This window comes from Benincasa hispida, chromosome 6 (genome assembly GCF_027475165.1).
Source record: "Benincasa hispida cultivar pf3 chromosome 6, pf3_genome.v1.1, whole genome shotgun sequence".
NCBI lineage: Eukaryota > Viridiplantae > Streptophyta > Magnoliopsida > Cucurbitales > Cucurbitaceae > Benincasa > Benincasa hispida.
The window spans coordinates 8276863-8302863 of record NC_143483.1 but is presented as its reverse complement, the minus strand read 5'-3'; the positions used below and the strand labels follow the sequence as shown (position 1 = coordinate 8302863).

The 26001-nt window shown below is 36.6% G+C and overlaps 2 protein-coding genes and 1 long non-coding RNA gene across 3 annotated transcripts; 1 reads left to right on the top strand and 2 right to left on the bottom strand.

Annotated features, from left to right (window-relative positions):
- The first annotated feature begins 1060 nt into the window (after positions 1 to 1060).
- LOC120080556 (uncharacterized) lies at positions 1061 to 2410 on the top strand. The gene is made up of 5 exons (XM_039035254.2): positions 1061 to 1315; positions 1395 to 1478; positions 1706 to 1855; positions 1994 to 2191; positions 2306 to 2410. The coding sequence occupies exons 1-5, from the start codon at positions 1085 to 1087 to the stop codon at positions 2408 to 2410; spliced, it is 768 nt and encodes a 255-aa protein (XP_038891182.1). The 5' UTR covers positions 1061 to 1084.
- A 7509-nt stretch (positions 2411 to 9919) lies between these two features.
- Positions 9920 to 10669, bottom strand: LOC150035395 (uncharacterized). The gene is made up of 2 exons (XM_090314303.1): positions 10368 to 10669; positions 9920 to 10175 (listed from the first exon to the last, which is right to left on the bottom strand). Exons 1-2 carry the CDS (start codon positions 10667 to 10669, stop codon positions 9920 to 9922), a joined length of 558 nt encoding a protein of 185 aa, XP_090170429.1.
- Positions 10670 to 24758: 14089 nt separating this feature from the next.
- LOC150035394 (uncharacterized) lies at positions 24759 to 25574 on the bottom strand. The gene is made up of 2 exons (XR_016530256.1): positions 25203 to 25574; positions 24759 to 25113 (listed from the first exon to the last, which is right to left on the bottom strand). It is a non-coding gene; the product is annotated as an uncharacterized LOC150035394 (long non-coding RNA).
- Between the last annotated feature and the right edge of the window lie 427 nt (positions 25575 to 26001).

Here is a 26001-nt window from a genome sequence, read left to right as displayed (position 1 = left end):
TTAAGACCTCGATATTTCTATCAAAATTGACATTTTAAACCTTGACTATCCTCATTTTGACAATTTTAGGATGTTTCATGTTAGGTTTAATAGTTAATAAATGATAATAAATGATTTTTAATAATAAATTTGTTGAAAATAAAATATTAATGTGTTTAGTTGCACATGAAAATCAAGAATAAAATCGTAATATTTTGAAAAAACCAAACTTAAAACTAAGGGACTACATGTATAACATTTAAAAACTTAACTACCAAATAGAAACTAGACTTTAAAACATTTGGACAAAAAGATATTTTTCCTTTAATATATTTATATTAGTTAATTATTACAAATTTAGTCCTTAAACTCTTTAGAATGATGTCTACTTGATGGATGAAAACTTAAAAAAATGTCTAATAAATCATAAATATGAAATTTTTTTTTATTCTATTTATCAATTTAAAACTCAGTAGGAAATTACAAGTAGAGTCCTATTATAAAAAATTAAATTTTTGTTTTATTCCGTGACGGTTGTAAATTTGTTAACCACCGTTAGATATCTTGGAGATAACGTAAGTACACATGGACAAATATTAGTCATCAAATAATGAATATATTTATTAAAAAAAAGAAAAAGTTAAATTTAGTCTCTATAATTTATAATTAAAATTCAATTTCCTTAATAAAATTCTCAATCGTATAGTATGAAATATTTATGAGGGTCATATAAAATATCATAAGAATTAAATTCTAACTTTTAAAAATCAAAAGGACTAAATTCTAACCTTCTTCAAATCATAAAGACTAAATTTACAAGTACCGTTAAGTTAATTAATGCAAGTAACCTCATGTTATTAGAGATGTGACTTTGTTTATCAAACTATAATTAAAAACAAAAAACGTGAACTTTTTATATTCCCTTCAACTTCAACATTCAGGATTTTAAAATTAAATTAACAAGAAATTAAATATAAATGGCATCATTATTATTTCTATGGACAACTAGCACGCACATTTTTGTATTTAATGCCAAACTTGTCTTAACAGAGGCTTTTAAAAATAACACAAAAGTTGAAGAGATAAGTAGTTTTGAAAGAGAGGCATGATGCTGTGTTTAAGAACACTGGCATTATGTAATTTGCAAGTTGAAAATGGTGTTCTTTTGCAAAGAGAAAGCAGCAGAAGCAGTTTGAATTTGAAGAAGCAGAAAATTAAGAGGTGGAAGTGCTTTGCAGTGTCCAAAACACAAAAAGTATATCATCATCATCATCATAATTTGTTATCTGTTTCTTTGACATTTTTCAGTGATTTACCACTTTATGACTCTCCAGGGGTAATAATTCTTTCTTTCATTTTACCCTCCTCTGATCAAATTTTTTCAAAAGAAAATTGATATAATTTCTTTGACCTAGAAAGCTTCATTTGATGAATACTTGGAAGATAAACCCAGATTGGTCAAAGCAACATTTCCTGGAAAAATTCAACAGCTCAACCAGGTTTATTTTGATCTTTTTCATCATCTTTCTTCAACTTCTACTACTTCATTCCCATTCAATTCAAAGACTTTTCATTTCCCATTTGGTGTTTTGTTCTAATTAATTCCATTCAATTCAAAGACTCTTATTTTTTGTTCTAATTAATTCCATTAAGCTTTTTGGGCTGATTTTTTTGTTAATAAACACGTGTAGTTTTAATTTTTTTTTTCTTCTATATTTTGAATCAGGAAGAATGGAGAATTGAGATGCCAAAAATTGAGTTGTTGTTCCTCAAGATATGGCCAACTGTTGATATAAAAATAACATGCAAAACCAATGGAGAAGCTTATCCATCTGATGTTCCCCATTATATAACTAAAGTTCTTCTACTTGAAATGGTAAATTTAACCTTTTCTCTTGTTCAAAACCACTCACAAAAACATGCCTTTTGTTTCAATGTGATTTTAATCCTTTTGAACATCACTTTCAAACACAAACTGAGGATTATTACTCCAATGTTTTTTTTTTTTGGATAGACAAACTGGGAGATCAATGGAATCCATAAAGACTACAGGCCATCTTACGCCAATGTTTGTTCTAGAGGAGCTATTTACAGTGAAAAGATTGGAACAAGAAGCCATCTTAAGTTTAAACTCCTAATCAACCTCAGTTTTCTTGTTCCATACGTTCTGAATTTCGTTTCGAATGACGTTTTACAGAGCATCGTCAAAACGGTAAACACGCCATGGAAATTATTGTTATCTTTTTTCAACCGAAAATTAAGTTAAAATTACTCTTCATTGATTTTATACATATATAAGTTTGATAAAAGGTTTCCTAATGAACAGGCTTTGAAGGCAATGATTGAGGACTTGAAGCATAAATCTATACATAAATTAGTTGAGGATTATAATGAGTTTAGGAAAGAGAACAAAACTAATTATATATATTGAGCACATCAAAATGATTCAATTGCTTTGTTCAGTGAAAAAGTTTGGGCTTCTCTCCTTGGTCAAGAATATCATAAGGGATATACTTTATAATATGATATTAAATTTTCGTCAACAGGTCGATATTTTCAATAATATTTCTACATGTTTATGTCGAATCAATAAAACATAAAAATAAACAATAAAACATCGGTGGTATAAATATATTATTAATAATAAACATGTTAATTTATTTAAAAAAACATACCACGTTTGTTTACTAATTTAAATATCTTTTTTCTTTTTTGTATTTATTAATTTTTTATTTATATTTCTGTTTGTTATTTTCATCAACATCTACATTTTAAACGTTAGCCGATAGTTCATGTACTAAAAGTAACCAATATCTTTGCACAACTATACAATTGTGCTTACAAATTTTGGACAAACAAAATTTATAGACATAATTGTCTTCTTAATGTAAAAGTCCTAATTTTTCGTCATGTTCGCATAACTCGGTGATAATTAACATTTATTTCTTTTTTTAACGTTGAATGTTTGAAGGGTCATATCTTCCTCCTCTTAGCAAAGCCTTGTTAGACCTTTGGTCCTTCTGTCAAGTTTGCTATTAATTTTGAATGGAAAGCTCACGTGGTGTCTATCTTTATTAAAAATATATTTTTTTTCTAAAATTTTAAAAGAAAAATATAAATTTTAAAATGAACTTAAAAAAAACTTTTTTTTTTCAATTTTCTTAAATAATATTATTTTAATAAATAATAACAAAAATAGAGGGGCATGCAGCCGCACCGTTGTCAAGTTTTTCTACTACATGCCATCGTCGATTTTTCTGCTACCTGCCTCGAATTGCAAATTTATTTATTTTTTCAACATTATTAAAATCATTTTTTCAAAACTACCCTATACTTGTAATTTCTTTTTAAAAATACATTATTCTTAAACTTAACCTTTTTTTTCCTCTTTCCCTCTCTTCCCTTTCCCTATTGCTTTCCATCAACTTCTTCCTCATATCGCTGGCCACCCAAGTGAGACTTCATATTATCTTAGTGCAAATGCATTCGTTAGGGAATGAAAAACATCCATATTATATAAATGATGATAATTATGACAATATTGATGGAATCGTCCCAAAAGCTTTAGCATGAAACTTCATTCACTAATATTAGAAAATGTAACTATGAATTTGTATTATAGAGAAAAAAATTACGCATAATGATCAAAATTACCAATTTTTTAAAATTACATGAACAAAAATGATATTTTGAAAGAACGAACCTTTTGAAATTATATGGACAAAAACAAAAAGAAAAAAAATGAAAAGTTTGTGGATCAAAATGATATAATCTAAACTTAGCTTCTTTTTTCCTTCAATATATTACAACTTAATATATTGGCTCCAAAGCACATTTTTTGGGTGGCCGATTGACTTGAGCATTACTTAGTAATCTTCCCACTTACTATTTATCAACCTAATTTCTTGCACCGATGTCCTTGAAGCTGTTGAGAAGTTAATGAAAGACTTTCTGTGGAAATGCACTGAGAAAGGTGGTGATCTACACCTTGTCAGATGAGATATTGTTTCATTACCTAAAGACAAAGGTGGTCTTGGCACCCAAATGATAAAGATTACATACATATCTCTCCTTAGCAAATGGATTTGGAGGTATTTAACTAAAATAGACAACTTATGGAAGAAATTCAGGAAATTGCCAAAAATAAAACAAAGTTTGGGGGCTAAAAAGAGTTATGGGATGAGTTTTAAATTTAGTGACTTTTTGGACAAATGAGGTTATGAAAGGTCGAAATTGCCCCTCGGTAGAAAAAGCCCTAAATTTGAGCTTTTCATCATGATTCAGCCTCTCTCGCGTGCTTCTTCCTAGTACCCACACTTGCTGCAACTACGACAATGGACGACGACTTCGTCTTCAAACAACGAAAACAAGAGAAGCATAAGCTACAAACGTGATAATATGAAAATTCGGCTAATATGAAAGTGTAAACCCCGAACTTAGATTCCCTAGATAAGCATGTTTAGCCAAGGGATGTTATATTACATATTTATTAAGTAGAAATTCATGTTGTTTATAGGGATTATGAAGGAAGGGAAGGAAATATATTAAATGAAGAAACTCAATCATTAGTTTGGCTGGAGGCACTAAGTGTGGGGTGACGTGGCAATCTACTCTTTGAACTTAGGAAACGACATAAAGATTAAAAGGAAAGTAAAACTTCAAAAGTATAGTTTCGGCAATTGACAAGAGAAAATTTAGCGAAGTCGGTGCCATTTGAGAGCTGGGAAAATCTAGTTTTCAAGGTTGTCCTGCTGGAGAAAGATTGCAAGAGGAGAAGAACAAAAGTGGAGAATTTGCAGAAGAGGCAGAACCACTAATTAATCAGGGCCTGAGGTGAAGTTTGGAAGTTCCAAGCTAAACTATAAGGAATTCTAGCTGAAATTTTAAGATAAGGAAGTTAACTCGAATATAAATAAGTTTGTAGAAGGAAGTTTCTTGAAAAGAGCTCTGGATTTTGAGTTATGAATTTTTGAAGTTATAATAGGGAATTGGTGCATAAGCAGACAGCTGCGTGTGAAGAACAACAAGCAGTTCATTGTGGAGAATTATAGCGAGATTTGGGCATGAGGATCTCGCTTATAAAGGAAATCTCACTGATTTTGTTAGGAGGATCTCGCTCTAGAGGGAAATTTTGCTAGGAATTGAGGTGAATGTCGCTAAGAATTTCACAGGAAAAGCTTGATCTCGCTCTAGAGGATCTCGCTGGTATCGCTCTAGAGGATCTCGCTTGCATCACTCTAGAGGATCTCGCTAGCATTGCTTAGAGGGATCTCGCTGACCTCGCTCTGGGGGATCTCGCTAGTAAAGCTGTCTGTATTGATGGAAGTTCCTTTAATAAATGAATTATTTGAGTTTAATCGGGAATTATATCTTTTCAGGCCAAGAAGAGCTAGGGGAAACGTATAAACCAATAAGTGCTTGACGAATGGTGAGTGACTAAGTAAACTTAAGGTTTCCAATACTCATGCATATATGATTAAGTAAAGCACAGTGACATTAATGATGTATTTATACTTCCTCAAGCAACAAATGGTTGGAGAATAACTTAATGCATGTTTCCCGGCTTGTATGTGTGTAACACATGCCAAGGTATGTCATGTAACTATTACAAAAGCTATATTTCTGATTTTGATATATGCTTCTTAGAGGAAGGCTATGAGAGAATGAATTCTTGTGTAAATTAGTGGCAATGGAACAACTCTTGTGTAAATACTAGGCAATGGAACTTAATTTGATGTTACAAGATACGCATTTGATACCGAAGGACGTTGAGAAGTTATCTAACCAATTAGGTACCGAAGGACATTTGAGAAGGTACCTGGCCAATTTGATACTGAAGGACATTTAAGAAGGTATCTGGCCAATTTAATACCGAAGAACATATGAGAAGGTATCATAGTAGCTCGATACTGAAGGACAAATTTGAGAAGGTATTTGAGCGGAAGTACCTAAAATATGATGGTACTTGGTGTGGCCATGTGCACGTAGGCGATTATGAATGAAAGACCGAAGTATGGGTCTCTTGGTCGGTAATAAACATTTGGGAGCTAGAGCGTTTAGGCTCGTTCTCAACTAGGGAATAATAATGTTTAATGATGTCTAAGAATGGTTTACAGTTACATATAGAGACAATTGCTTGAGTACTTATTAGTATATTTACATGTTTATAGTGATGCTATGCTTGTTGCTTTACGATTCTATAGTCACTCACTGAGCTTTTAGCTCACAGAATTTCTATGTTTTCCCTTTTCAGGTAGAGGTCAGTTTCCTCAAGGTTGATCCTGCTGCTGCTTGCCACCAAAAGACTCGACTTATTAAAAGACTTAGGTTGATGATCTATTTATGTACACATATTTTGTGAGGGACTAGGGCTTCTGTAGGAATGTTTGGGCCACCTTTGAATATATATTTTTTTTTCTATAAAAGTAATGTCTTGGCAGTATGGATGTATTTATGTAATCTTTGTAGAACCTTAAGGGAGGTTAGCTGTTTGCGTATATTACTAATGAGATGAATAGGTTGGTATTTAAATTAGAAGGCTTGGGTGATGAGTGCTGGCAGTAGGGCTAGTAACTACCACGGCCATATCATGTTTCAGAATAAAAGGGTAATCTGAGAGGGGGTGTGACAGAAAGAAAGTAAAACTATTTGAGTGATGGAACTTTTTATTGAAGAGAGAAAGAATAAAGTATGGACACTAATACTCGATCTTCTATTGATTTCTTTCTCAACCTTTTTTTTTGGAAAAGATTAGAATACCGCTATATATAGTCTCACAAAATGTCTCCCTAAATTCATTCAATAAATAACTAATAAAAGAAAATGAAAGAGATTACAATAACTAAGACAAAATTTCAAAAGTTGCAGTAATTCTTGACCCTTCACTACTCAAACTGCCATAACTTTTCATAGAAAATACCAAACACTTGAAACTTAAACCATCAGAAAGAACACATCCGGGGCATCAAAATCTATAGGTCACACACTTAATTTGAACTTTGTTTGACCTTCCAAATGCCTTCTAAAAACCGTCCAAAAACCTGACAATTTGAGTTTAATGCTCAACAAACTCCTCCTTTAAACTCAAATCTTTCAAGTCCTTCATTCCGATCATCTTTTTCAAATTTTCAAATAAAGCTGTTGGTAGGCTTTGTAAAAATATCAGCTACTTGGTCATGACTTCAAACGTGAATCATTTTCACTTCTCCATTCTTTACATGTTCTCTAATAAAATGAACCGAGCGTCAATGTGCTTACTCCTTTCATGATGGATTGGATTCTTTGCTAACTCAATGGCTGATTTATTGGCAACTTGTATTTTGATTGCCTCATACTATTATAGATTTAATTCACACAGTAAGTTTCTTAGCCAAATTGTGTGACACACACACACCAAGATGCTGCCATATATTCTGCTTCACATGTTGTCAAAGTTACGATTGGCTGCTTTTTTAAGAGCCATGTGAATGTTGTATTCCTCATGTAGAACACATATCCTCCAGTGCTTTTTCTATCATCTATATCTCTGTACCAATCACTGTTAGAGTATCCTATCAACTTTTATTCACTCGTCCTTGTGTAGAGAAGCCCAAGTGATTCCATCCCTCGAATGTACCGAAGAATTCGTTTAATGGCCTTGAGGTGCGAGAGCCTTGGATCCTCCATGTATCGACTTACTACACCAAATTATATGCAATATCCGATCTTGTGCATGTGAGATATCGTAGACTCCCTACCAAACTATGGTATTCACATGCATTTACTTGATCTCTTCCCTCAAATCTAGAGAGTTTTGTGCCAAGCTCCATTGGTGTTGCTACAGGCTTGCTTCTTCCATCTTATTTCTTTTCTGCATGACCTTCGTATATGCTTCCTGTGAAACAAAAATTCCAAAGTTTTCTTGTCTAATTTCAAGACCAAGAAAGTATTTCACCAATCCTAAGTCTATCATTTCAAACTCCCGCATCATAGCATCTTTAAAGTCCACAACCAAGTTTTTATTGCTCCCCATGAAAATAAGATCATCAACATAAATGGCAACGATAAGTAGATTACCTTCTTTTTTTCTTTACGTATAATGCATACTCATATAGGCATTATATGAACTTGTTCTTCTTGAAGTAAGTATCATTTCAAGTGTTCCTACTCGAGGTACTTGCTTTAACCCATAGAGCGCCTTCTTTAGTTTCAATACTTTATTTTCCTTTCCAAATTTCATGTATCCAAGGGGTTGCTCCATATAAACTTCTTCTTCAAGAACTCCATTTGAAAATTCTGATTTTACATCCATTTGATAGATAGTCCACTTGAATTGTACAGCTAGAGATAAAAAAAGTCGAATTGTCTCCATTGTTGCAACTGGAGAAAAAAACTTCGTCATAATCGATTCCTATTTTTTGTCTGTAACCTTTTGCAACTAAACGTGCCTTGTACCTTTTAATCTCACCTTGGGCATTCTTCTTCTTGTATACCCATTTTACACCAATGGGTCTATATCCATCACTCAATTCCACTAAATCCCAAGTTTTGTTTCTTTCGATTGCTTCTATCTCTTCATCCATTGCGACTTTCCACTTCTTGTCTCTTATGGCTTCTTCAAAAACAATGTTCTCCGAGTTTGCTTAAGCAAACTAGGTGTATTTCATCGATTGAGTCATATAGATCTCGTAGACTCTGCATCCTAGGTTGACTTGGCTCTTCCACTTCGTCAGATATTTGAGAAGTCATTGGAGTGTTTATTGGTGCAATTCTCAATGACTCTCCTTGTAATGCCTTCTTTTGATTCTTCCAGTCTTATGTGCTTTCTTCATTCACTTGAACGTCGCGACTTACATTCACCTTCTTTTTAATTGGATCGAATAATTTATAAGCCTTCGTCTTCTCGTCATACCTAATAAACACATATTCCTTACTCTTATCATTGAGTTTGGTTCTTCTTTGGTCTGGTACTTGCGCATAGACCACACTACCAAACACTTTAAGGTGTAAGACGGTTGGTTTATGACCACTCCAAGCCTCTTGTAGTGTTTGATTCGCCAATTTTGTATATAGACATCGGTTTTGCACATACACAGCACATTATACTGCTTTTGCCCATAATTTTTTGGCATGTCTTTACTCTTCAACATTGATCGAACCATATCAAGAATCGTTCGATTTTTCCTTTCTACAACGCCATTTTGCTGAGGTGAATATGGTGCAGTAAAAAATCTTTTGATACCTTGTTTCTTACAATAATTTGTGAAAGCAGTTGATATGTATTCTCCACCTCTATCTGACCATAAAGTCTTGATGTAAAGATTGGCTGTCTTTTCTACCATCACCTTGAACTTCTTGAATACTCCAAATGATTTTGATTTTTCCTCCAAAAAATAAACCCAAGTCTTTCTTGTATAGTCATAAAAAAAGGCAATAAAATACCTTTTCTCACAGAAAGATTTTGGAGTGATTAGGCCACATATGTCTATGTGTATCAACTCAAGAGGTCCCTTTCAACAATATTCTACTTTCTTTTGGAAAGTCGTCCTTGCTAGTTAGCCAAGTACACAACCTTCACAAAATTTCTTGGTGTAATCCATTTTTGGTAGCCCATGGACCGTGTCCTTCTTTGCTAACTCTTTTAGTTCGTCGTAGTGTAAGTGTCCAAACTGTAAGTGCCATAAGAATTCTTTTTTCTCCATGTTGACTTGTAAACACCTCTCTTGTACATTCTTCGAGTTGAGTTTGAACATCCGATTCTTCCCCATCTCAACGTGTGTGAGCACCCGATCATTTCTGTCCTTCAAGTGCAACATTCAATCTTTCATGAAGATTGAACATCCTTTCTCCAATAACTACCCCATAGAATATTACTCTTCAAGTCAAGTACATAGTAAACCTCCTCCATAGTATCTTCATTTCCATTCCTTTGGGAAAAACGTATTTTTCCTCGACCTTTAACTTAAACCTTTGATTCATCTTCAAAAGACACATATCCATCTTCTATCTCTTGCATATCAACAAAAAGATGTTTGTGCCCACACATATGGTTGCTTGCACCGGTGTCAAGATACCACACCATGTCACTGTCCGGAGTGATGCCTTCATGGGCCATCATGAGAACACCATCATCTTTGGTCTCATCTTCTGCGACTAAGTTCGCGTTTTCTTCCACCTTCTTCTCGGCATAGTAATCTTTTGCGTAGTGTCCATATTTTCTACAATTGTAACACTCGACATTTGGACAATTTGAGCGACCACCTCTTCCACGACCTCTGCCTCGTCCACGTCAATTTAGTTGGCTTGTTTTTTCTTTGTCTTCATTGTTGTTTCCACGACTGCGACCTCTGTTGCGACCGAAACTACGACCACCACGACCACGTCCTCTTCCTCGGTTGTGTTGTACATACATTGTCTTATCTTCTTTGATGGTCATCTTTGTTTGTAAGGCCTCCTCCAAGACCTCTTGTTTCCTTTTCTTTTTTCTTTGTTCATGTGCTTCAAAGAAACCTGCAAGATCATCAATAGTCATTTCTTCCAAATTCTTTGATTCCTTGATAACACATACCACATTCTCAAAATCATTTGTCAATGATCGAATGATTTTCTCCACAACCCTGGCATCTTCAAGAGTTTCTCCATTGTGTTTAAGTTGGTTCACCACCATTTGAACCTGGGTGATATAGTCAGATACTCCTTCTGACTCCTTCATTTCATTATTTCCAATTTGCCTCGAAAAGTTTTGAGCCGCACTTGTCTGACTCGATCAACACCCTTGAAAACCTTCTCTAGTGTGTCCCACACTTCCTTCGATGTCTATGCACCTACAATTTTCTCGAAACCCGACTCATCCATAGCTTGGAACATGAGATAGAGAGCGGTTTTGTCTTTCATGTCATCTCTTTTATTGCCTTCAATTGGTTTGTTGTCAGATTTGCAATTGGAGCTTCCTCTTCAAGACCTTCTTAGACTACTTCCCATGCATCTTGAGCACCGAGCAAGGCACGCATTTGAATACTCCAATTGTCATAGCTTATCTTGGTGAGTCGTGGTAACTGCATCTATCCCAAAATTGTGCTCCCATGGTTCGACATAGCTCTGATACCAAGTTGGAAAAAAAAAAACTATTTGAGTGGTAAAGCTTTGAAGAGAGAGAGAATAAAGTATGGACACTAATACTCAATCTTCAATTGATTTTTTTCTCAACCTTTTTCTTGGCAAAGATTACAATACCACTATATATAGTCTCACAAAGTGTCTCCCTAAATTCCTTCAATAAATCACTAATAAAAGAAAATGAAAGAGATTACAATAATTAAGATAGAATTTCAAAAGTTGCAGTAGTTTTTTATCCTTTATTACTCAAACTGCCATAACTTTCCATAGAAAATACCAAATGACATGAGACTTAAACCATCAGAAAGTACACATACAGGGCATCAAAACCCATAAGTCACTATTTAATTTGGATATCGTTTGACCTTCCAAATACCTACTAAAAACCGCCTAAAAACCTGATAATTTAAGTTTAATGCTAAAAAAATTTCCCCTCGGTAGAAAAAGCCCTAAGTTTGAACTTTTCATCATGATTCAGCCTCTCTCGTGTACTTCTTCCTAGTACCCACACCTACTGTGACTTCGAAAATGGACGATGACTTCGTCTTCGAACAACGACAATAAGAGAAGCATAAGCTACGTGACAAGGATAAATGTCCAGCCTACTCAGGTGGATGACGAGGTGCCACAAGGAAGCTGAGCTCATCCTCCTTGCCACCGTGGCTTTTCTCTCTCCATAACAAATTAGTTGCAACGATCATCCTTCTCCTTGCAAGAAAATATTCTTTATTCATTTTGTCCATATTCTCTCCATTGTGTGTATAAAAGGGGAACCCCCTGTACAGTGTAAAGTGTGTGGAACAGTAAAAAAGGAATTAATTCCTTTGGCCATCGTTATCTTTTTTCTTCCTTCTTTGTCTATTTTTCTAGTTTTTTGACTTTGTATTAGAGCCACAGTGAACATAAAACCACGGTGAACACAGTAACTGTCCCCTCTGTCGCGCTTCCTGAAGCTACCAACAACGGCAACATCACAGGCCCTCTGCTAAATCAGCTGTTGAATCAAGTGACATCCATTAAAATGGATAGATCAAACTTTCTTTTATGGAAAAATCTTGCCTGGCCTATCCTCAGAAGTTATCGATTAGAAGGATACTTAACAGGAGAAAATCCCTGTCCCAATCGGTTCATCACTAAGCAAATCAATGAACACTCTGGAAAAAGCTCAAGCTCCGATCTAGCTGCAACAGTGACGTCTGAAATTGAGCTACAACCAAATCCAGCCTATGATGCATGGATTGCCGTTGACCATCTTCTACTAGGATGGCTTTACAACTCGATGACGCAAGAAATAACAACTCAGGTAATGGGTTTTCAAACCGCCAAGTACTTGTGGGAAGCTGTCTAAGAACTAGTCGGAATACAATCAAGGGCTGAAACAGACTATCTCAAAAGGCTATTTCAACAAACACGCAAAAGGGCCCATAAAATGAGTGAGTACTTGACCTTGATGAAACGGTATACTGACGGCCTTACTCTTACAGGTTCTCTGGTCTTTCCTCTTGATCTTATTTCGTAGGTGTTGTCTGGACTAGACGAAGAGTACAATCCCGTGGTAGTAGCAGTCTAAAGCAAAGGCACAATTCGATGGTCTGATCTACAATCCGACCTCCTATCGTATGAAAAACGGCTTGAGTATCAACTTTCAATTAAGACGGGGATCACTGGAATGTCCAATATTTCCCTCTCTTCCAATCCAGCCTTTGTGAATGTTGTACAAGGTAGCCCTCGCACATATGCAAACTCTTATCGCAATCCTCAAGGAAAATCTCAGCCCTCAAACTTCAGTGGAGGGGGAGGCCGAAACAGAGGAAGGGGTCGTTGGAACAATGCCTCGACAAGCAGGCCAACATGTCAAACCTGCGGGAAAATTGGCCACACCGCTGATATCTGCTTCTTCCATTACAACAAAGAAATCAACAATCCCCAACAAACACACACTAGAGTTAAGTCCAGCCAACTTCCGCCCACTTGAAATCAAGAACAGAGCAACTCAACATTGTTCACCCACTTTGGTATTGCCTCCCCTGAAACCGTTGCTGATCCCAATTGGTACGTTGACAGTAGAGCTTCAACTCATGTAACAAGCAATCCTACCTTCCTTAATTCACCCACCACCTACACAGGTATAGATAAAGTCATTATAGGCAATGGTACTCCACTCAATATATCCCAATGTGGATCCTCAACCCTACTCACTAACTCTAGTGTTCTTTCTCTCCTTAACATATTCTATGTTTCTGAAATAGCTAAAAATTTGGTGAGTGTTTCTAAGCTAAAAAAAGACAATAACATCCTTGTTGAATTTCATGCTGATTTTTGTGTGGTTAAGGATAAGGAATCGGGGGTGGCACTTCTGAAAGGCAAGCTTAAGGATGGACTTTATCAGTTGGACAACGTCAACTCATTGATAAATAATGCGTTCACCAGATTAAGGTTACTAGGTGCTAGCTCGACCGCTCAGTCCTTCCTATCATCTTCTTTACATGTCCTTACAACCAGCACCATTTCCAAATTGCTTCTACACCAGTGGCTTGGACATCCATCCTCTAAAATTTTGGCAAAACCGATTAGTGGATGTAATTTCAAAATTTCTGATAATGAGAATTTCTTTTGTGAAGCATGTCAATTTGGAAAGTCTCACAATCTGCCTTTCTCTACTTCTTCCTCTCATGCACAAACACCTTTTGATTTAGTGCACACTGACCTTTGGAGGCCTACTCCAATGCCATAGTTGATGGCTTTCGATACTATGTCTTATTCATCGATGATTTCAGTAGTTCACTTGGTTATATCCGTTAAAACCGAAGAGTGATACAGCCTCTGCCTTTCAACACTTCCAGTCCTTTGTTCTCATCCAATTCAACAAAACCCTCCGATTAATACAAATGGATGGAGATGGTGAATTTAAAGCAATAGCCTACATCTATGAGCGTCTGGGCATTCAGATTTGAGTCTCCTGCCCATGTACTTTAGCTCAAAACGGTCGTGCTGAGCATAAACATCGACATGTTGTTGAAACTGCTGTCACACTCCTCGCACAAGCCAAAATGCCCTTACATCTATGGTGATATGCATTCCAGACTGCTATTATGTTGATTAACTCATTTCCTTTCCTTGTTCTTTAGGACAAGAGTCCCATAGAAGTTCTTCTTCACAGCACGTTGGATCTCTCCTCTATTCAGGGCTTTGGTTGTGCATGCTATCCAAATTTAAGACTTTATCAGGCTCACAAGTTCGCTTTTCACAACAGGAAATGTGTTTACCTCGAACCATCACCTATACATAAAGGATACCATTGTCTGACCGACGATGGCAAAGTGATTATATCCCGCCATGTTCGATTCAATGAAGATGACTTTCCATTTCAATCGGGTTTCAGATCCAATCTGACCCAAACCCCCTCATCTCCAACTCCACTAATCACAACCTGGTTCCCTCCACCCCAATCCTCAAATTCCCAACCTTTAACCACTATTGATCACCCACCCTCATCCCTCAGCCCAACATCCACCCAATGCCAATTCTCAAGCCCAATCCCTACTGGCCAAAACTACACTTGACCCTGGTCTAATCACTTCACCATCGCATTCAAACTTAAACTCACCTCACTTACCTTCATGTTCCCCATCTGCTGCTAATCCATCACTACCTCCCTTGAACTTGTCTCTGCCTCTCAATCTTGCTCCCCTGTCTTCCTAGACACATTCACCATTGCCCTCACCCCCGCAGCCTGTAAGACCCTAATGCTAAATCTAAGGTGGAAGGTTATTTGGAGAAGGAAAAATCCAAAGTAATAAAGATATTGGGACAAGATGAAATGGTGAAAGCATTAGTACTAAGTTGTATGAAAATAAAAAGGATCAAAAGGTGGCCAATGCATGTGGAGGGCCTAAGCACATTAAACGCAAGGCCTAAGAGTGTATGGGACGCTGACTTCATGTTACACTAATCGTTGGATGCAAGAAGGCATGGGCAGTGGTCGTGGGCTTACACATGTGAATAGCTAACGCAAGGGCACGCACAAGGCATGCGAACACAAGGGTAGGCAAGGACGCAGCCAAGGCATGCGCTAAAGGCATGCGTCGAGCAAGCATGCCAAGCACCCCTACCTATGCGTCGAGCGGGTATGCCAAGGGCCCCTGCCTATGCGTCGAGCGGGCATGCTAAGTGCCCAGCCTATGCATCGAAATGCCCTGTCGAGCAGCCAGCCTATGCATCGAAGCGCACAGTCGAGCGGCCGTGCATCGAAATGCCCTGTCGAGCGCCCATGCAGCCAAGCACACCCATGCGGCCGAGCAAGCCTTGCAAGCGATGACCAGCGCCTATGTAGCACACCAATGCATCGGTGGCCAGCGCCTATGCAGTACGCCCATGCGTCAGTGGCCAGTGCCTATGCCAAGCGCCATGCACATATACCGAGCAATCCGTGCGATCATACCTAGTGAGCCATGCATCGGGGACGAGCGGCCACCCTATGCATTGGTGATGGCTGGCTCATGCGATGGTTAAGTTGGATTCCATGGTAGTAAGTTGGCTTGCTATGCGTTATGGACAAAAGGAAGGCTGATAGATGGGAAAAGAATCCCAAGAGGAGATGACAATATTTAAGAGATGCGTCCATAAGCCTAAAAAATTATATAGATAAACATTTTTAAGTATTAAGTGAATGAGGTGGCGAAAGGAGGTTCATACAAAGCAATCCTATCACTCTAAGTAGGAGATGGAAGAATGAGGTTGCATGCAAAAGTGATCTTATCACCCTAAGTAGGAGGTGGATGAAGGAGGTTGCATGCAAAATGAGAATTTTGGCTGGAAAATTAAGGTGAGAACAACTCAAGGCTTTGCTAGAATAGGCTAAGTGTTGGCAGCCTTAGAAAGAGACAAATATGAGTTGAGTTGTCACAAGGGGGTGAGCTTGGGATGGCTATAAATAGAAGAGTTGGGCGAGAACAATTCATTCATACCATCATCAAAATCTCAGTATTGAGAGCTTATTTAGAGTGTTAAGTTTGAGTATTGAGGTTGCCAAACTAATTAGGGTCCGAAGGAGTTGATGTTGCGTTGATGAAAATTTGAAGCTAGCTCGGACGCATAAGCCCAACCAGCCAACACATCCATCACACAACGTGCGCCTTGCGCCTTGCAACGCTGCGTCCATCCATCGCAAAGCAGTGCGCCTCACACCAACGCATCGACCATGCACACCAGCCCAACGTAGCAGCCCATCGTGCGACGCAGCACACACACTCTGCACATGGCCATACCCCCAACTGCCTGCCAGAATCCTTGTGCTCATACGGTTAAAATAACCTCTAAAGGGGTTGGTTTTAATATATTGGCTGATTTTGGAGTAGGGTAAGCTGGTACTTTTATTATATAAAGATATTTTGGCTATTTTAGCATTATTTATTGATATCACAAGTATTAATTGAGGAATTTTCATTGATATGGAGGAAATCCCAGGAAGATACTCTCAAAGTAGTTTCAGTAGAAAATCTTGCTTACAATGAATAGTTATTAAGATTTATGCATTGCTATATGAATAAATGCATAGGTAAGTACAAGATGCACGATTAGAATGTTATGTTACTTGCCACGATATTGTCTGTGTAATTTTTATGGAGACTAAGATTATATCTGAAATACATAGTTAGCATGCTTAAAAAATGGTACTTGGCGGGAAAATATATTCGGCTTCGGTCAGCGGGAAATGATAGTCGGTGACGACCAGCGGAAAATATAGTCAAGTTACCTAAGCATAGCTAGCGGAAAAAATAGTCGATGTGCACATTGGCGGAAAAGCGGGATATAGGAAGGTTTCCATGAAAAGGTGTCATGATTGTTAATAAATGCATTATGTGAACATGCCAAGTATAGTATGTGATTGGAAGATAATGATTGAATAGGATTACACGTGATCATGCATAGATTATAATGAAATGGTGATTATGTGATTGACTTCCCAAAAATACATTTTGTATTTAAAGTTGTTATTTTAAAAGGCACCACTCACTAGGCTTATTAGCTCATGCTTTTCCAAATGTTTTCTTCTGTTCCCCCCCTCCCAGGTTGCAAAGCGGAGCATTCAGAGAGGAGTCTACAACTACCAAAACATCAGGACTTGGTAATTTCTCAGGGCACGACTCAGATCATGTAATTGAAGAGTATAAGAAAATTTAGCTACATGTATGAAATTTTAGATGGTTATTGTAAACATACTAAGGCTTTTAATAGATAAAAGGGGGAAATGTTAAATTAAAATATTGTTATAGAATGGTACTAGTATGTTTTTATGCTCTCTTCCAAGTCTTGGGCTAAGGCTGGGAGGGGGTGTGACACAACCCCTGACGACCGCAGCCCACCCTCTCATAAATTCTCATCCTATGATTACCAAGAGCAAAGCTAGTATCTTTCGGCCAAAAGCTTGGGTTGCAGAACTCAACATGGATCTCTCTCAACTTGAACCCATAAAAGTCTCCCAGGCTCTTGCGGTCCACAGTGGCAAGCTGCAATGGTCGAAGAACTTGATGCTCTGCATCGCACCAGCACTTGGACATTAGTGCCGCTTAATCCTCATCAAAATTTTGTTGGCTACAAATACATTTACTGCCTAAAGCGTGATGTGAATGGAACGATTCAAAGGCACAAGGCTCGCCTAATTGCTAAAGGTTTCCACCAACACCCAGGTCCCAACTACTTTGACACCTTCAGGCTGGTTGTCAAAGCTTCCACCATCCAAATTGTTCTCACTCTGGCAGTGTCAAATAAACGGCCTCTTCGCCAAATCGATTTCAATAATGCCTTTCTGAATGGCAAGTTGAAGAAAACAGTGTATATGACCCAACCCTCTGGCTTTGAGAGCCAATCCTATCCACACTATATATGCAATCTTAACCGTGCAATCTATGGCCTCAAGCAGGCTTACAGGCTTGGAACGATGAACTGAAAAACTTTCACTCCATGCGCACTCCTACCACTATCACTATACTACCACTATCATTATACTACTGGTGTATGTCGACGACCTCATAATCACTGGTAGTGATACAACCCAACTGAATCACCTCGTTTCCACATTCAATGACCAATTCTCTCTTAAAGACCTTGGCCAACTCAATCACTTCCTTGGTGTTCAAATCACCTACCTACCCTTCGGACTTCACCTCGACCAAGCTCAATACATCACCGAGCTCCTATCCAAATTCAATCTTCATAATATGAAACCTTGTCCAACCCCAGCCATCCCTGGTGCTCTGCTCTCCTTAAACACTAGCAATCCCCTGTCCGATCCATTTACCTATTGAAGCACGGTTGGTGCCCTTCAATATCTCACCAATACTAGACCGGACATCGCCTTCATTGTCAATAAACTCAGCCAATTCCTCAAAGCCCCTACTGATATACACTAATCAGTGGTTAAACGTGTACTTCAATATCTCGTCAGCACTCTTGATCATGAACTCACCATAAAATTCGACTCCAATCTCATCATCACTGCCTTCTCGGATGCCGATTGGGCCTCTAACCTTTATGATAGAAAATCGACCGCTACCTACTGTCTGTACCTTAGCTCTACTCTTATTTCTTGGTCCTCCAAAAATCAATTGGCTATTGCCAGATCGAGCACCAAGTCCAAGTACAGAGCCCTTGCTCACGCCGTTGCAGAAATCACTTGGGTGCGTAATCTACTCTCTGAAATTGGCTTCTCCCCAACTGGTGTTCCTATACTTTGGTGTGACAACATGGGCATCAGAGCTTTAGCTGCCAATCTGGTCTTTCACGCGAGAACAAAGCACATCGAAATTGATGTGCATTTTGTCCGTGATCAAGTTCTTCAGGGTCACCTAGATGTCCTGTACGTTCCATCCACTGAGCAGTTGGTCGACTGCCTAACTAAGCCTTTTCCTCATGAACGATTTACCTATCTTCGAAGCAAGCTCGGACTAACTGCCTTACCCTCTCACTTGAGGGGGGATGACGAGGATAAATGTCCAGCCTACTCAACAGATGACGAGGTGCCACAAGGAAGTTGAACTCATCCTCCCTGCCACAGTGGCTTTTCTCTCTATAACAAATTGGTTGCAACAATCGTCTTTATCCCTGCATGAAAAGATTCTTTATTCATTTTGTCCATATTCTCCCCATTGTGTGTATAAAAGGGGAACCCTCTGTATAGTGTAAAGTGTGTGGAAAAATTATATACTAAAAGCAGTAAAAAGGGAATTAATTCTTTCGGCCATCGTCTTCTTTCTTCTTCCTCCTTTGTCTATTTTTCTGGTTTTCTGACTCTACGAACATGATAATATGAAAATTCAGCCAATTTTATTTATGGAACTATTGGAAATGGCAATACCCTCAAATGATGAACAGGACAGCAGCAAACGGTTTGGAACGGAACCTATAAAGCAAAAGCTCATTATAGGCTGAGTCGCAGAGCTCGCTCTCTTTAAGACGTTTCGCAGCTCTGCCCAAGTGCACAAGCATGTCAAGAATACTGCCACTTCGTCTCCAGGAAAAAACAACCCAAAAAAAACTCGATCGAAAATGCATCGTTGCCGACTAGAATACACACCCTTCTGACTGAATGCTTGGAACACGGGAAAAGAAAACAAAGGAGAGCGATGGAGAATCAATGTTTTCTTTGTGTAGAAAACGCCGAAACACATTCAACCTCTAAACGTGTGTGTGGAAGTCGTGGGCAGAAAAAATAATGAAAGAAAAAATGATATTTTTATTGAAAAATAATCATACACACGTGTCTCGCCACGCCCGTCCGATCCTCACTCCCTCTAAAACATGGATACCCTTGGAGTACAAACCCATAACCCAAGGTTAGAGTATAAAAAAGAGACTCTCTTTCCAAAATTTATCAACGTGGGATTCTCAACCAAAGGTTGGTTCCCTTTAATTTTTCCTTTTAAAAAAAAAGTAATAATAATTTTCACCCAACAGGAACCAAACATGATCATTTTGAGTATATATTAGTTTTCTTGCACTTTCTCATTATGAGAAGCAATAAGAAAAATTTCAACACCTAAAATTTTGAATTTATGTAAAATTTCTCACATTTTCTCACTACGAGAAGTTGCGAGAAAAATTCAAACACCTCAAATTTTGAGTTTCTATAAATTTTCACACTTTTTCGTGGTGAGAAAAATTCCAATGCCTCAAAATTTAAATTTCTATAAATTTTCTTGCACTTTGTTGTTGCGAGAAGCTTCGAGAGAAAGTCTAGTATCTCAAATTTTGAGTTCCTATGAATTTTCTCGCACTTTCTCTCTACGAGAAACTGAAAAGAAAAATTTAAGAACCTTAAATTTTGAGTTTATGTAAATCTTCTCGCACTTTACTTTCAAAATATTCACTAGTCTGTATTGAAACAATATCCTGTTGTGGAACGTCTGTCTTTTACGTTACCAGCCAATCTGCACCAATAAAACCATTTAAAATAAAAGATGTAGCTTGTTCATACAATAAGCCAAAACATAGGGTTCTCTTCACATATCGTAAATTCCTTTTTGTTGCAACTAAATGAGCTTTACATGGTTTATCTATAAACTAAGCGACAACACCAACAGAGTAAGAAATGTTATACTTTCTTTAGTAACAGGATGTAAGGAATTGTCAGCCGTCACAATTACTCTTCCTTCTTGGTGAGCACATATATCAGTGAGAAGAGAAACATTTCCAGTTGCATGATGAGAACAACCAAAATCAACAATCTAATTTGCATTGTAATCTATAGAAACATTAGCACGCAAATTAGTGGGTTGATCGATAGCTTCAATTGATAAGCATTGTTCCCATTTAATTTGCTCGAATTTGTTACTTTCTTGTACAATATTTGCTTCTACTTCTTTGAGATCCACACAACAATTTGGTCTAATATGACTCGATTTTCCACAACGATAACACACCACCTTCACCCGACAATCACGTTTGATGCGTCCTTGCTTGCCATACCAAAATCATCGCTTCAATTTGCCCTTAGACTGTCCTTCAACCTTGAAATCATTGTTGTTATTTAAAGAACACTTAGAAGAACAATTGATTCTTCCCTTGTCTTTTGCATAAAGAATAACTTCCACCTCAAGATGAGATTGCTTGTTGTTGCCAAGCATTTTTTTCATTAATGCTTCTTCATTTGAGAGCAAATTTTCCAACTCAACGATAGAAGGTAGATTTACCCAACCTTGTATCGAAGAAATAAATGGCATAAAATTATTTCGTAGTCCATGAATAAGATAACGGCGCAAACGAGCATTGATAAGTCTTAATTTTCAGAAAATATTCAAAAAAAGAAAAAAATACCTTGAGTCGTTCCAGTAAGTTCATTCTCCAAATATTGCATTCTCGTTGTGTTCTTCTGAGTGAACAACCTTTCAAGTGTGTCCTACACTTTCTTTGGAGAATTCTCATCACGAGCATGCTCTATATACTTCTTGATGATAGAAGATCACATACAAATAATGCTTTGCCACACTTGACCTTCTATTTACTTCGTGCCTCACCATTCTTCAAAGCATCTTTTGGAACTGAATCATCATCAGAAACAAGATCCCACAAATCTTGTCCTCGAAGAAAAACTTTCATACATAACCTCCAATAGCTATAATTATCACTGATAAATTATCAATATCCTCTAATTTATGAGGGACTATGTAACGATCCGACTTTTCGAGATCTCTAATTGGTTCACTACTAACATGCATGTAATTCTAAAACACAAACTATTCGACCCTTTTATTGTATAATTTTCTAAATAAAAGAATAGTATTTGGTTTGGGATCCCTAAAACGTTGAAAATAAATATATAAATCAATCATAAAACATTTAAATTTAAAACTAAAAAATCAAATATTTTCATTCAAGCATTCATAAAATATGATATTGAGCAGAAGTGTTAACACTTTTCCCTATATGGCATCTTCTACAGATCTCCTCGCCAAGCTTTTAGTATGTTCCTTGCCTTTACCTGAAAACATATCATAATAAAGGATGAGTATAAAAATACTCAGTAAGTAACTAAAGAGATTGGAATTCTCTCAATGGAAGTTAACTATCGCTTGTCTTATAAATTTATTTTTATAAAAACTTAAATAAACAAAGGAAGGCGAAAACTATATAGGATAAACGTACACACTTAGCATGCTTTTACTAACTACAGAGAGGAAAAAGGGAGAAATTATACTAATCCTTGGAGATCCAATCTTCTCGCTTCCTCTCCGGTAGTCACAAACAGTGAAAGCTTCTTATTGATCCCAAACTCCACTAACATAAACTTCTTGGACACCACCAATGAAGTCTTCCTTGTTATTCTCAAGGAGATAATCAAAGGCAAAGCTATGTGGCTTGCCTTTTGGTAAGGGAGGAAAAAGATATCTTTCTTTTTGTTAAGAAAGATGTCAGCGAAGGAAGAAGATCTCTAGAGCAGAACTCTTCTGCCAAAAATCAATTGTACGTGCGTTTTCTCCACCACCTTGAATTTACCCATTTTGAAAGAATATATAACTCCCGCCATTTATTATTATTTTTTTAATAACTCCCTAAGGAATTATGAATTTTTTAATTCAAAATTCAAAAATTCAAAAAATAAATAATTATTATATTAAACTAATTTAATATAATTAAAATTCAAACTATATGTTATATCCCATATAACATATAACTTTAGTTTATTATATTGCATATAATAAGTTATAATTTATATTCTCTCACATAACCTATAGTATTAATATAAACCACATGCATATTAATTTTAACCTATAGTTTATTATATGATTCACATTCATATAATTAATATTTAAATCATATTTAAATATTTATTTCTCTCATAAAACTATATAAATTTAATATGAATCATATTCACATTAATTTTAAAAAATATTTTATATATGAATCATATTCATATAATTAATATTTAAATCATATTCAAATACTTATCTCTCTTATTAAACTATATAATGTATCAATACACAGTATACTTTATAATGTATCAACATACATTATATTAATTGTATCTAATACAATTAATTTTCTTTAATTAATTTGAACAATTCAAATTAAACAAAAATTAATTTGATTCTCATTAGTCCTTATTGAGCTAACAAGGAGACCTTATGAACCTATAAATTGAAGCTCCAACGATACGATACTAATTGATTAAACTCTTTAATCAAATTAATCAATATTCATTAACTCTCGGTCACTCCACTAAAGACCGACATCTACACTCTTTGCACTATAGATATATTTTTGTATCCATTGAATATAACCGATCAACAGTGCGTTAACCCTTCATAAATTGTCTGTAAGTACATTTAGGTCAAAATTACCGTTTTACTGCTATAGTTACATCTAACTTCTTAAGTACCACCGATCCCACTAATAAACAATTAGTCATCGTCTGACTATAACTATACCCCTCTCCAACCAGTGAAAGTGTGAGGGCTCTCATTGTTCAAGACCCGAAATCAACCCTTGAGAGAGCAATTCATGTACTTACCCAATAAAGGGAAAGAGTGAGTTCTATTTTGTGTAGTTGAGTTCCCAGCTCCCCACTCAAATGAATCTCAAAATGGTAGACATATTGAGTTAGCAAATTTGACCATTCTCACCCATGTAGATCAAATGACCACCCTCATAGGAGTTCACAACTCACTAGAATTAAGTTTAATCGCCTATAGTCATCCTGGTGAAATGTAAGTCTCTTCTAGCAACGGTGTTATAAGGAGAAACTCATCATTTTGTGGTCCAGTCTTATACAAACACTTTGTATATGATACCTCTGCTCACATATCTTCACGTAAATAGTCAGGATTAGATCAGTTGAAACACTTTACAATAATCGTAACAATTACAAAGTGGGTCTACAAAGTGGGTCGTATCAGTAGTGTTACCAAGATGAGGCACCTAAAATTATCCATATACTACAGACCATTTAGGTTATTACATAAACATGATCCACCTGTATGTCAACCACATACATGTTTAAGTTACATAAAATAACCTTGGATAATTCTTTAATGGATTTATGCATATAAAAACTAATCAACTATTGATTCAAATAACATATAATTACGAGGCTTTAGGGCATACATCCCAACAGTAACCCCACTACTGAGGTCAGACTATGCATTTATGTCTAGTAAATGCAAACATGTAGGTGGGATACACATAATTTTTTAACCACTCTTAGATGGTCGTCTAGTGAATGATTTACCGTCCTAAAACGGAACTGTAATATGATTGTGAACCCGTCGGTTCATGGAAATGCAATATAATGGTGAATCAGTCGGTCCATGGAGCTGTAATATAATTGTAAACTAGTTAGTCAATGGAACTATAATATAAATATGAATTCGTCAGTCCACGGAGCTGTAATATAGTTGTGAACCAACGACTCACGGAGCTGTAATATCATGGTGTTAGGAGAGATATTGACACTTTACTATCATGAAATTTATCATAGTATCAATAACATTCACATTATAAATCATGAAACATATCTTAAGGCCCCACACATGTTCATATCGATCACATACAAATGACATCATGCTCTTAAAATTTCTTTATTCACATACCATATCATGAATCTTAATAGTATCCAATCAAATCAAAAATTGTCTTATTATCTATATCATCTGGCTCAAAGGCAGTTCCAGTAGTAAGATAACTTAGTGTAGATAAACAATTCAGACTTTTCTTTAAATTGAATAAAATCCTTGAATCAACCCTATACACGAGTCAAATTTTACTTAGGTATTTTAGGGCCTAAACCTCAATGTTGGACTTTATCCTAAATAATCTCAACTTATATATGCCTACAACGAAACTCAATTTGAGAACCAACTCTAAAACCTCAATTCCATATGTCCCTGAATCGACACAACAACTTTGGGGTTAGATCCCAAATTTACAACATTGTAAATAATCCAAAATAGCCTTGGAACCCAAAATACTCACCAAAATTATGACGAAATCAATTCTAAGCGTGCTGGACAACGGCTTAAAACCTCCAAAATTTTCAATCTAGCACTAAAATGTGATGGGTATCAACCAATCGGAATCAAAATTTAATGGGCATACAAAAACCTTCAAGAACCAACCAAACAGTGCAATCTTACCCAAAATCCGATAATCCGATGACCATCAGTGCTAGCGACGACAACCCACGACGGCGGCAGTGTAGTCGGATGGCTGTGCTCGGCTGAGGACGTCTAATGGAGCGGCAACGGCGCAGAGGCTGCGGTCTGAAAGTGGAGAGCTACCTGCGACATCGAGTTTGAGCGGCATAAACAACCACGAACAACGACTGTGCAGAATCGACGGTGGGGCGAACGGTGGTGTCTAGGTCGACGACGAGGACGAATAGCGACGTCGGACCGTGGCAGCAGACGGCGTCGGTCAGCACTGGTTGACGAGAGAGGTGAACAAGAGGGAGAGAGAAACGCACGAGGGAGTTTAATTTCTTTTTTTTTTTCCTTTTCTTTTCAGCATGCTAGCCGAGGCTTAATTATATATATATAAAAATCCAAATCCTAATTGGATTTCAAATTAATATACATATATATATATGCCCTTTTTTTTCTCTTTCAACTCAAATTAAATTAAATTATCTCCCAAAATCTAGTCTACCAATTTTAAATTTCAAGCCCACAATAACTTATCCAATTTTTCTATTAGAATAAACCAAATCTCCAAATCTCCTCCAATTTCAAATAAATTCTCACCAATTGAAACAAATCCAAATTTTTAAATCTTTATCACTTAATTTAAATTGAATTATTTTAACTCTAATAATTCAATTTTTACCCCAAAACTCAAGATAACACCCAAATAATTTAAGATAATTAAATTTAAAAGTACCCTAAATTTGGGATGTTACACACTAACCTAAATAAAATCCATTAACTTCAATTAAAG

What these genes read in the sequence shown, in the direction of transcription:
- LOC120080556 (XM_039035254.2), top strand. Translation starts at nt 1,085, where the DNA reads ATGATGCTGTGTTTAAGAACACTGGCATTATGTAATTTGCAAGTTGAA. An exon ending in AAATTCAACAGCTCAACCAG is followed by an intron (nt 1,479 to 1,705) that starts GTTTATTTTGAT and finishes ATTTTGAATCAG; the next exon opens with GAAGAATGGAGAATTGAGAT. An exon ending in AAGTTCTTCTACTTGAAATG is followed by an intron (nt 1,856 to 1,993) that starts GTAAATTTAACC and finishes TTTTTTGGATAG; the next exon opens with ACAAACTGGGAGATCAATGG.
- LOC150035395 (XM_090314303.1), bottom strand. Translation starts at nt 10,669, where the DNA reads ATGAAGGAGTCAGAAGGAGTATCTGACTATATCACCCAGGTTCAAATG. An exon ending in ATCAAAGAAGATAAGACAAT is followed by an intron (nt 10,176 to 10,367) that starts GTATGTACAACA and finishes TTACAATTGTAG; the next exon opens with AAAATATGGACACTACGCAA.